We start from the raw sequence: 10652 nt of genomic DNA on the forward strand, positions 1-10652 counted from the left end.
TTTTGGTCCTGACAAGAAACTGAAGCTCTCCATCTCTAGCCAACTTCAATGGCAGAAACTTCCATGAGATTCTCAGAGTAGTTACCGTACCTCTCTCCATCAGCCAGTGGAGAAAAGGATTGGCAGGTGGGCGGCCCGAAAGGACAGGTAATATGGTGTTCTTCCAGCTGACCCTGAAGAGAAAGCCCTAAAACCTTTCCCTGAAGGAGTCTTGGAAGACCTCCCACCTGGTGAGGAATCCCGCAGTGTCTTCTCGGCCTTGGCGCTCTCTGAGGAGCTAAGGCTGGAGCCCCCCACTCAGCACAGGGAGCCGGGTGCCAGCCATCAGTCACGTCTCCCTCAGCAGCGCCATAACACATGGTGGTGTGCTAACAGCCCGGGCCTGAGGTGCCGCGCCACTGGCCCTTAAGGGGAAGCGGCAGGCGCGGCTGAGGCGCTTCACTCTCTCCAGCACTCCACTCTGTTCACACACCTCAGCCCCTGTGCTGCGGGCTGGCTCTCCTGGGTGCCGTTCTGCTTTGGGGACTCTGATCTTGTGGGATCTCTGCAGGGCTTGACCAGCCTTGCTGTTATAGTGACCGTCAACTTTGGTAGCTGTCTCGTTGGACCTCTCTTCTGAGGAACTTCAAACGCACCTTCCTCTGTAAACATCTAAGTGTGTAGCCCCGGATGGCTCAGAGGAACTTGTGTGTCCTGTAACATTCAGAGCTTTGGTCACAGCTGGAGGGGAGAACTGTTCAAATCTGTACCTTTCTAGTAGATACCTAAAGTTCAAAGGGTTACATTTGCTGAAACTTTTTTTTTTTTGTGATAAATTTCTGTGAAAGGGGGCCATCTGCAGAAACTTCTTCCCTTCCTGCCCGGGCGAGGCACCTGACGGCGTGTGCACAGATGCCACCTGCCTGTCACCACGGCTCGTCCTGTGGCAGCCTGACCCAGCGGTGTGTGGCAGGAGAGCAGACCTCGTGGGAGGAGGGGAGGGCGGCTGAGGGTGTTAAGCACTGTTCGTGCAGTGGGTTGCTATTTTCTGGATTTTGCTCTTAGGGGATGAGTAAATAAAATCTGTTGAAACTGGAAAGAAAAGAAGGGGGCAAGGAGCCCTCAGGCTGCCCAAGGCAATGAGGACCTACTTGTGGGCAGAGGGCACCTGACAGCCATGTCTTGAGACAGGGAAGCCCCAGGACTGCAGACCAAGAGCCCCAGGGCCCCTGCCCTAAGCCTGGGCTGTCCTGAGGGGCCTGTCTGGGGCAGCCACCTGAGAAAGCCACTCTTGTCTGACTGCTGTTCTCCAATGGGGCAAAACAGTGACCGTGGGCAAGAGGGGTGCAGCAGCAGGGTCCTGGGCAGGAGGAACCCTCTCATGGACAGGACTCTTTCTGAGGTAGTGGGGTTTGAGGAGTCTGGATACGTCATTCTGGCTGGACTTGAAGTCATAATCCTTTTGTCACAATCTCCCGAGAGCTGGAGTTACAGGCTGAACAGGAAACTTAGGGCTGTGTGGCAAGACCCCACGGTGACAGTGCCCAGGCACTGCTCAAGGACTAAATGGCTTATAGGGTTCACCACACTGGCAGGGGCCTGGCTGCCTCTGCGCCTCTTCGGCATTCAAAGAAATGCTATATTAGGGTTTGCAACCTGTGGCTGGGGCTGCTAATCTCAAGACAGAACTGACTTCCAAAATGGTGGGAATTGATGAGGAAGTAGACAGAATGGGAAGGTATCACTCTACCTCTGCCCAGGATGGTTAACTGGCAAGAGTCCTCCGCCAGGAAAGGCAGTCAGCTGTTCTGGGTCCCTCACATCCTGGAGACTGCCTCAGGTGTGTGAGAGTGGGTGGTGTTTGGTCAGGCCTGCAGAGTCCCAGACATCTAGGACTAGCTTCTTCAGAGGTCACATGACAAGGGTGGGGTCCGCTCAGACTGCAGGGGTGGGATGAGGGCCTCAGAGCACTCCCTTTAATCCCAGCCTTGGGAACAAGGTCCTGTTCCTGAGAAAGCCGGGGTGGCGCCCTTGCTCCTGCTCCAGCTTCCTTAGGGTGCAGCCAGGCAGGGCACCCATGGGGAGCTCGGGAAGCACGGCAGCCTTCACGTCAGGTGAGGGCTGTGGTCCAGCGCACAGGGCCCGCACGGCCTCCCCAGCTTGGACTCTGGCCCTGTCACAAGGCCACTCCCACCTCTGCTCAGCCCTTGCTGGCTGGAGCAGGGAGTGTGCTAGCCTCACCCACCTGCCAGAACCCAGCTCTGGTACCCACCTCAGCTGGTTTCTCCTGTCTGGGAACACTGCTCTTCTCAAAGCCTATGGGCAGGTGGGCCACCCCCTCTCAGAGGTGGGAAGATTCCTTGGGCACCTGCAGTCAGAGCGACCCACTGAAGTGATGCCCTACACCATTCAGCGCCTGTCTCCCCTCTGTGCTGAAAACCCCACTGCTGGGCCAGCTGTGTTCAACCTCCACCACTCTGCCCAAAGGCATTTATGGTCCCTCAGGGGAGCTGAGTTGGCCCCCCAACTGGCCTGAGCCTACCGATGTGGGGAGCAAGGGTGCTGGCTGCAGGGAGGAGGCCTGAGCCCACAGGGCCAAGAGCCCTGGGGAGATGGCACAAGGGAGGAGGGGTGGGTGCAAGGAGGCAGAGCCAGGGGTCATCAGGCCCCAGGTCTATCTGCAGCACCTCAGACCCCTGCATGCGGCAGTCCCCAGGCTGACTGGACAGGAGGCAAGGCTGACCTGGGCTCAGGGAGACCCTGAGGACAGGACATGGTAGGCTGGGACAAGGCTGGCTGGGGCAGTGCCCGCACCTGGGGACCTGTGCGGGAAGGCTGTGCTGCTGCTGTACCCGACAGGCACTGGGCTGGGCCATCTGGACCTTGCGGGGAGCAGAAGGCCCAGAAGGACGTGTTACAAAACCAATTCCAGGGCTCGTGAGATGGCTCAGTGGTCTAAAGCACCTACTTAGAACAAGCTTAGCAAAGCACAAGGACCGTGGTTCAATCCCCCAGCACCACATGCCAGCCAGCCCCGCCCCCTGGTGGGCTGAGCTGGCCACACACACACACACACACACACAAATAAATAAAATTAAAAAAACAAAACAATTCCATGGAGCACAGAGCCTCAGGCCCCACACTAGCGCCTCAAAATCAAGTGAATTTATTCAGAAAATGCCTTGCTTGGCACCAAAGAAAATGGACCCCTGCTGAGGCCTCCCCCATACTTACAAACATGGGCTCAGCGGGGGAGCTGGGTGGGGTGCCCTGAGGTAAGGAGGCTCCAAGGCCTTGGCCTTCCCTGAGGGCAGGGCCTCGGCCCTTCTGGTGGCTCCTGTGGCGACCACCAGGGAGAGGTCAGCGCTGCTGGGCACCAACAGGAACCAGCAACAGGGCACTGGGTCCCAGGCCCTGCACGGGGCCTGGGCAGGGCCAAGATGGCTGGCGAGGCCTTTAAGGCTTTCCAGGGCTGACAGAGAGCCATGCTGGAGCCGCCCCTTCTGCCTCGTCCTCTGAGGCTCCGGTGGAGGCAGGCTCAGGCCTGTGTGGTGGACTCCCAGGAGTACCCTGCTCCAGTGCTGCCTGGCTTTCTGGGTCCCCCTCAGCCCCACCCCCACCCCCACAGCTCTGGGCCCCAGGATGCTCCGGTACAGCAGCCCCCCTTTCACCCCCAGCAGCATCCTCCACCTTCCTCCGCTTCCTCACCTCCTCTGCCACCTTGGCTGCAGGGGGCTGGGGGCAGGGCTGCTCAGCCTGCCCAGTGTCTTGAGAGCCCTGGCTCAGGGCACAGCCCTCCAAGTTGAGGGCTATCTTCTCCACCTCAGACGCACCCTGGGGGCCCAGGTCCCCGGAAGCCTGCTCCCGCCGGTTGGCCTCCAACTTCCTCTTCTTGCTCTCTTTGGGGCTAGGGGGGTTGGCTGGGTCCTCCTGGTCCCCCTCCAGGTTTCCTGGGTCCTGAAGCTTTTCACTCAGCGCCTGGGGACCATCGGCTGACATAGTGTCCTCTCCCTGGTCTTTCTCTGGCCTGCAGGCCTGACTCTGGGGGCTGGCATCCTGGAGGGTGTCCTCTACCTGCCTGGGGCCAGCCAGGGGCTGGGCTATAGTTCGGGGCTTGAACTTGAGCAACTTGTCGCGGGGCCCCCACACAAACTTGCAGCGGGGCTCGAAGTGCTGCCAGGCGAAGTGCACAAGCTCTCGGCGCTGGTGCCGGCAGCGCACGGCAAACAGGAAGTAGTCCAGGGCACTCTGGCGCACGCCTGGCAGCTCACGCCGCACCAGGGTCTCCTCGAGGAAGAAGCGTGCCAGGGGTGCCTGGTAGTGCTCCAGGCCCAGCTCACCCAGTGACTTGAGGATGCGTGTGATGCGCAGGTTGTTGTGGCTGCGCCTGTGGATGACACTGGGGTGAATCAAGGCTTTGGGTGCAAGTTCAGCCATAGCCCACCATCGCTGAGCCTCTAGATGTTCCCGAGTCCTGGGGTGCAGGACTCACCTGAAGCTATGAGTGGGGCGCATTGTCTGAGAGGAGCTGCCTGCAAGCCAGAGAACCCCTAGCTGGTGAGGTGCTGGCTGGCAGGGGCTGGGGAGATCCCAACATCCTGGCCAGGGCGTGCAGGGGGGCGTCCCTGCAGCACCGACCCCTCCAAGACAAGGAACTCCCTTCAAATCCTCGCAGCCCAACCAGGCAGGCACTGTGCCCCTTGGTAGGCCTGCAGCAGGCGCTCAGTGCTGGGGCCCCAGCCGGCCTGCACACCTTCCTGAAGACAGCACCGCCGAGGCCCTGGGCAGAGCCGTCCTTACCAGTTCAGGTTCTGGAAGCGCTTGTGGTAGTTCTGCGCCCGGCACACAGCACCCGTGTCCCGGTCCTCCAGCTGGATGCCATAGAAGCCAAGCATGAGCTCGTAGGCCCGGATGAGCCGCTCCCTGACTTCCTTGGAGCTTCTGAAAGCCTGGAAAACACCCACTAGCAGAGCTCCAGCAGCTGTTCCCGAACTACTGCTCCTGAGCACGTCAGGGTGGCCACGGACACCGGGCCAGCTGACGCCTCCCTCAGATCCTGGTTCAGGCGCAGAGAACAAAATGACAAAAGACACATGAAGAACCCTCCTGCTTTCCTCTGAGCTGCTACAGTCCCACAGCTGAACTCCCCGAGCCAGGCAGGGCGGTCTGTCCTGTGAACCTCCTCTACCCACCACAGGGTGCTGCTCTCTGCCCAAGCCCCTCCAGCTCCCCACACGACGTCCAGCCTCAGGCAGATTTCTAGATGCCAGCAGGGACACCGTGGGGTGGGGGTCACTTTAGAGGGAAGAGCCCCACATCTTAGGCTCCTGTCCCGATACCCCCATCCTGGCAGCCCAAGGTGGCACTGGACGTGGCACGGGAGGGGGCACAGGGAGGGCTGCTTTGTCTGATCTACGCCCACAGCCTTGCCCAAGCGGGGACTCACCTCAACCTCCTGGAGTGTGAGCGGCTTGGCATGCCAGTTCACTCCTGGCTCCCGCAGAGGAAAGAGCCTGTGTAGACACGAAGGCCAATCCCTTTAGGAGCAGGAGGCTGTGCGTAGCTCCCTGCCCACCCTAGGGCTACAGGCTACAAGCTGTGGGTGGGAGTCGGGGGTCAGGATGGAGGAGCGTGGCCCACTGGAGCCCGGCCTACACGCTCAGCTGCTGACTCGCTGCCTCAGCTTAGGGCTCTCTCCACCTTCTGCTCCTCTTCTCTCAGGCCATGGGTGTGTAGTCAGTCCCATGATGTACTCCATGCCACAGGTTCCCTGTGAGCTGCCCAGCAGGCTGTGCTCGAAGCCAGGCACACAGCTCTTCTGGGGCCAGATCACGACCTCCCAGGTTGGTGGGGTGTCTCACTGAAGCTTAGCTAAAAACTCCACCAACCCTAGGTTAGGCACTGTCTAGCGCCAGCTTCCCTGGGGGCTCCGAGGGCCTGCTCTGAGGCACAGGCCTGGCCCAACCTCCCCATGGGCTCCTGTGCAGGCCTCCCTTCTGCTTCCCAGTGTGATCTGGGACAGGCCTGAGTCTTTTCTGGACAGACCCTGCAGTGCCCAGTGATGCCCACCCTCAGGGGTGCAGGCACCATCTGCAGTGTGGGCCCTGGCTTCCAGGAAGAATGAAGTGCTCACTGCATACCAGGGAGCAGCCAGAGGCAGCAGTGGCCAGGGCCCTGCCCCTCCCGAGTCTCCGCCCCGCACTGCCCCTCACCACTGGATGTAGGAGTGATTGTCTTCCAGCAGCTCATAGTTGTCCTTCCAGTTCTGCAGAATGTCCTCAACAAAACAGCCTGTCAGCCAATGGGCACACGGTCAGTCATAAAGGTCACCCTGACAGGACTTGGGGACAGTGTGGCCAAAGTCCCCCTCGCCCCATTTCACCTCGCAAGTTCCTTAGGGCCCAGCACGGTTATCTGTGCCTCCTTCACTGCACCACCTTGGGTGCCAGGCCTTTGGCCCCTCTGCAACCTGCAAACCAAAGCTCTGTCGATGCCTGGGTGGGGGTCCCAGACTCAGCCTCATTGCTACCAAAGGGGCCCTTGTGTTAGCTGTGGAACTCTCGGCACAGAACTGCAGCAAAACTCAACTGTGGAACGCAAGTTGGCCCTGTGTCTGCAAAGGCCCTACGAGGCTCCCAGCTGCGCCCCAAGGTCTGTCCACCGTGTTATGGCAAGAAAGAGGCTGCACAGCTGGGTGGTGTGGGCAGGTGCCAACATCCTTACTGGCAATGAAATTTTCATTTCACATCATTTTTATGTCACAAAGTATTATTTTTAAACCATGCAAAAACCATTGCAGCATACCAATTTGCATACATTGCTTTTCTGAGGCAGCAGCAGAGTTCAGCAGTTTGACAGAGGTGACATGAATGGAAAAGCCTCCTCTATTCTCTCTGACCCTTAGTTCTCCAATCCTACCCCAAACTTTGGTGCCCGGCTGCCTCCAGAGGGCATGGTGAGGCTACCGACGTCCGCATCAGGTCCCAAGTTACCGCCCACGGCTCAGGGCGCAGGTTCTGCATTTACCATTTGGCAGGAAGCGGATCTCATTTTTGTAGAAACTCAAGTTGGGCATGTCACCATTGGAGTCACGTTCCACCAAGTCCTGAAGAGTCAGACAGAGGAGACGGTTACAGAGCTCATCTCCCAGAGCCTCCCAGACCCCACACCTGGGACAGGTGTCTGCACCTTTGGGTCTCCTGAGGCCGACTGGAGGCCCCTGAAGCCCAGCTTGGGCTCCTCCCTGCAGGCAAGGCCAGGCATGGAGGGTGGCGTCACCTCTACCTCCCCACCAGTGCGGGCTGGGGCTTTCCTTGCTCTGCACCTCACAGCAAGCCCAAGGGCTGCTGGGACGCATGGATATAGAGAACAGCTTCTGAGGAGGACCGCATCCCAAGAGCCCTACCCCATGTGGTAGGACTCTGATGGGGAGTGTTCCGCCAGACCTGCACACCCGAGCCAAGAGGCTGGCGCTGCTATGGATTTTAGAGTTTTTTTGTACGGAAAACTGCACTCAGGACCTGTGCCTTCCAGGGAGGCAGCCACTGTGCCACTGAGCTATATCCCCAGCACTGGCATGGCTTTAAAGGCTGGGGACCAGGGGATCAGAGGTACAATAATGCACTCTTATCATCCACCATAGCATTAAGGGACGGTTAGGGACCTGACCCTACACAGGACACTTCAGAATCCCCACCCAAGATGAGATTCCAGTAGGATAGCAGCCACCCTGAAAGGAGGGTCTTCGTGTCTCCAGGGTGTGGGGGCAGCAGAGGGCAGTGGGTACCTACCGGGTAGTGGTGCCGGTACCGGCGCATATCCTGCATGGCTCGCCAGTTGCGGGTTCCTGTCATTCTGGACTGGGAAGAGAAGGACAGGGTGAGGCTCCGGTAGGAGACCCCCCCCGCCCCCCGGCCCTCAGCAGACCCGTGATGGGCCAGTATTGAAGCTGGGGTCAGCTATCAGTGAGCTTTCTTTCATGGTCCTCTCCAGCCCCTCCAGCTTGGCTTCTGTCGGTGTTTCCCAGTGGACACATCTGGACCCTGGTGAAGTCCCCTAAAGCCTAACAGAAGCTGGCAGCCAAGGCTGCAGCCTGCCCGACTCCCACTGTCCTCAGGATTCAAGGTTTCTGCTCTGAGGCAGCAGGGCCCAGACTGAGACAGGTACTTCATACTCTGTACTTCTACAGCCCCACTGGCACTCTCATGTCCCCAAGCCCCAGCTCTGCCTCCTCTGCTGGGTTTGTGCGCCACTCTCATCTGGTCACAGCCCATTACATCTCCCCAGGATCCACTGAGCCCACAGTACTTTTACACTGTGCTCTAACTTGTCACCAGGTTGTGTCCCCACGGGCAGCCACACCGCCACTTACAGCTTCAGAAGACCTAGCAGCTCCAGCTGGGTCTGACTCCCCACCTAACCCTCAACCAGAGGTGGAGAAGCTGGCCTCTTCCCCAGCCACCCAGCTTTCAGCCCTGTCCTGTCCTGTCAGAGGACAGCTCCTCTGCAAGGTCAGGGGCTCTGTGCTGCCCCCACTTAGCAACTGAAGCCTCTGGAGATCCAGGGCAGGATCCCAGGTGACTGGTGACAAGAATGATAAAAACTCAGTTCTGACCCAGCTCCGCAGGATGGCTATGCCCACAGTGGCTGGAGCACAAAGGGCCAGGCAGCAAACAGCTCAGCCTGTCCAGGGAGCCCCAGGAGGGGCAGGAGGGAAGCCCCTCATCTGAGCTCTGAGCACCTTCCTGCCCCCAAGCCCTAACTAGATGGGGCTCTAATTAGGGTCTGGAGCTGTCTCTTTCTGGTTTCTAAACCAGGGCCAGTGAAAAGGTGCTCTTGTCCAGGTGAGGCAGCTAGAAGGAAAGCTAGACTGGAGAACCCGCTTTGGACTCCCACTTCTCCCTAGGTTGGGTATGGTCAGCAGCAGCCGCCAGGCATCGCAGCCAGGAAGCAGGGTCAGGTGCAGGCACCTACTTGAGACCTCTTCAGGACTGCATGCACGGCAGGAGGGGGTGTGACAGGGGCAGGGCTTGGGGCCTCCTGGTAGGACTGAAGGCAGGAGGCAGAGGGAAAGGACCAGAGGTCACAGGCACCTTGCAGGGCCAGACATCTCACATCACAGCCACGTGGAGGGCACAGCCAGAGCCTGAGCCTGCCTGGGGCCTGGCCCCACCTGGCCTGAGGCCCATCCCGCAGCTCCTGGCTGCCTGCAGCACTGCAGGTGTGCCGGGGGCACAGGGCAGTGCGGGCCTTTCGGGTAGGCCCAGGAGCCCCTCATGCGCTCTGCGCACTCCACTGACCACTCCAGAACAAGGAGATAAATCGAAAGCGAGCAGACCCTGCCGGGAGGAATCCATCCCGGAACGCATACTCCAAGAGCACACACCGGCACAACCGAAGTCACCACAGGCTGCCACCAGGCAGCGAGCCCCGGCAGGCCACCCGAGAGACGCTTCCCAGGCCCCGTTCAGGATGCCCCCAAGCTCGTCTTGCCTCAGCCGGTGGGTGCTGCACCCTGTGCCGGGCAGGCCGAGGGGGCCGGAGGGCAGGAGCAGGCAGGGTGACCCCGCTAGCCCCCCCAGGTGGGAGGTAACCGGCAGGAGCCGGCGAAACGGGGCCCAGAGGCGGGCTCCACTTGATGACGGCCACCGGGGCTGGCCGAGGGATGTGACAAAGAGAAGCGAGCGCCGCGCTCAGGCACCCTGAAGAGCTGCCACCCACGCACGAGCGCGGCCCTCCGGGGCGCTGGCCCGACGTCAGCCACGCAGGACCTCGGCCCCTGCGGCCAGGGCCGCCCGGGCCCGGTTCCGCCTCGGCCAGGGCCTGCTCGCCGCGCCGCGCCGCACCTGGAGTGAGCCGGGCCAGGCCGCCTGCGGCTCCTCCGCGCCCTCGTCCTCGGCGCCCACGTCCTCGTCGCCGGCGTCCGCGTCGCCCGCCTCGCCCGCGCCGGCCTCCTCGCCATCCTCGCCGTCCTCCGCGTCCTCGTCCTCCTCCCAAGTGGAGTCGCAGTCAGGGTCGTCCATGCTCGGGAAGCGGCGACACCGCTCCCAGCGGAAGCGAAAGCGAAACCGGAGGAAGCGGGGGGGCGGGGCCTCATGGCCCCGCCCACCTGGCACGGGCCGCATCAGGCCCCGCCCACCCGACGGGGGTGCCGGCGCTCCGCCCACCGACGGGGAGGGGCTGCCAGATGCTCCGCCCACCGACCTGGGGGGGCTGCCCGGCGCTCCGCCCACCGACCTGGGGGGTGCCGGCGCTCCGCTCCCGCCCCCTCCTGGGGCCGCCGGGGGTGTGGCCGTTCCCTCTGGGTGCACACCCCAAGGAGTCCCAAGCCAGCCTTAACGGGTCGTCCAGGAAGGTGTCTGGCCCCGACCGCCCCTACTTCGGTCTATCCCCCAAGGCGTCGTGGAGGATACCTGACCCAGAGAACAACCCTTCCTCCCAGAGGGCGTCCCCCAGGCGCCCTCCTCTGCCACCTGAGGGCTGCCCTTCCCAGTAGCAGGCCGTCCTGTCATCTCTGACGGGGGACTGCTGTCAGCCTCCCAAAACTGCTGGTAGGTGTCTGCCGTGGGGTGTCCTCCTTAGTGTGGCCCATGGGCTTGCTTGGCCAAAGCCATGAGTGTGCACAGTGTCCCGGAAGGCATCATGGTGGGGGTGGGGGTAAGCTGCCATTGTTT

The 10652-nt window shown here is 61.1% G+C and overlaps 1 protein-coding gene across 4 annotated transcripts; it reads right to left on the reverse strand.

Moving 5' to 3' along the window:
- Positions 1-3129: 3129 nt before the first annotated feature.
- On the reverse strand, positions 3130-10057 carry Ogfr (opioid growth factor receptor). Of its 4 annotated transcripts, none has more exons than XM_023704333.1 (7): positions 9825-10057; positions 7770-7838; positions 7006-7084; positions 6192-6270; positions 5426-5492; positions 4780-4928; positions 3130-4378 (listed from the first exon to the last, which is right to left on the reverse strand). In XM_023704333.1, exons 1-7 carry the CDS (start codon positions 9999-10001, stop codon positions 3436-3438), a joined length of 1563 nt encoding a protein of 520 aa, XP_023560101.1. In that variant the 5' UTR covers positions 10002-10057; the 3' UTR covers positions 3130-3435. The 4 variants fall into 4 exon arrangements, with proteins under 4 accessions (XP_023560101.1, XP_004644253.1, XP_023560103.1 ...); XM_004644196.2 differs by having other exon boundaries at positions 3130-4366; positions 9825-10056; XM_023704335.1 differs by having other exon boundaries at positions 3130-4366; positions 7770-7833; positions 9825-10041.
- Between the last annotated feature and the right edge of the window lie 595 nt (positions 10058-10652).

Source organism: Octodon degus, unplaced genomic scaffold, assembly GCF_000260255.1.
Source record: "Octodon degus isolate 3935 unplaced genomic scaffold, OctDeg1.0 scaffold00194, whole genome shotgun sequence".
Lineage (NCBI taxonomy): Eukaryota > Metazoa > Chordata > Mammalia > Rodentia > Octodontidae > Octodon > Octodon degus.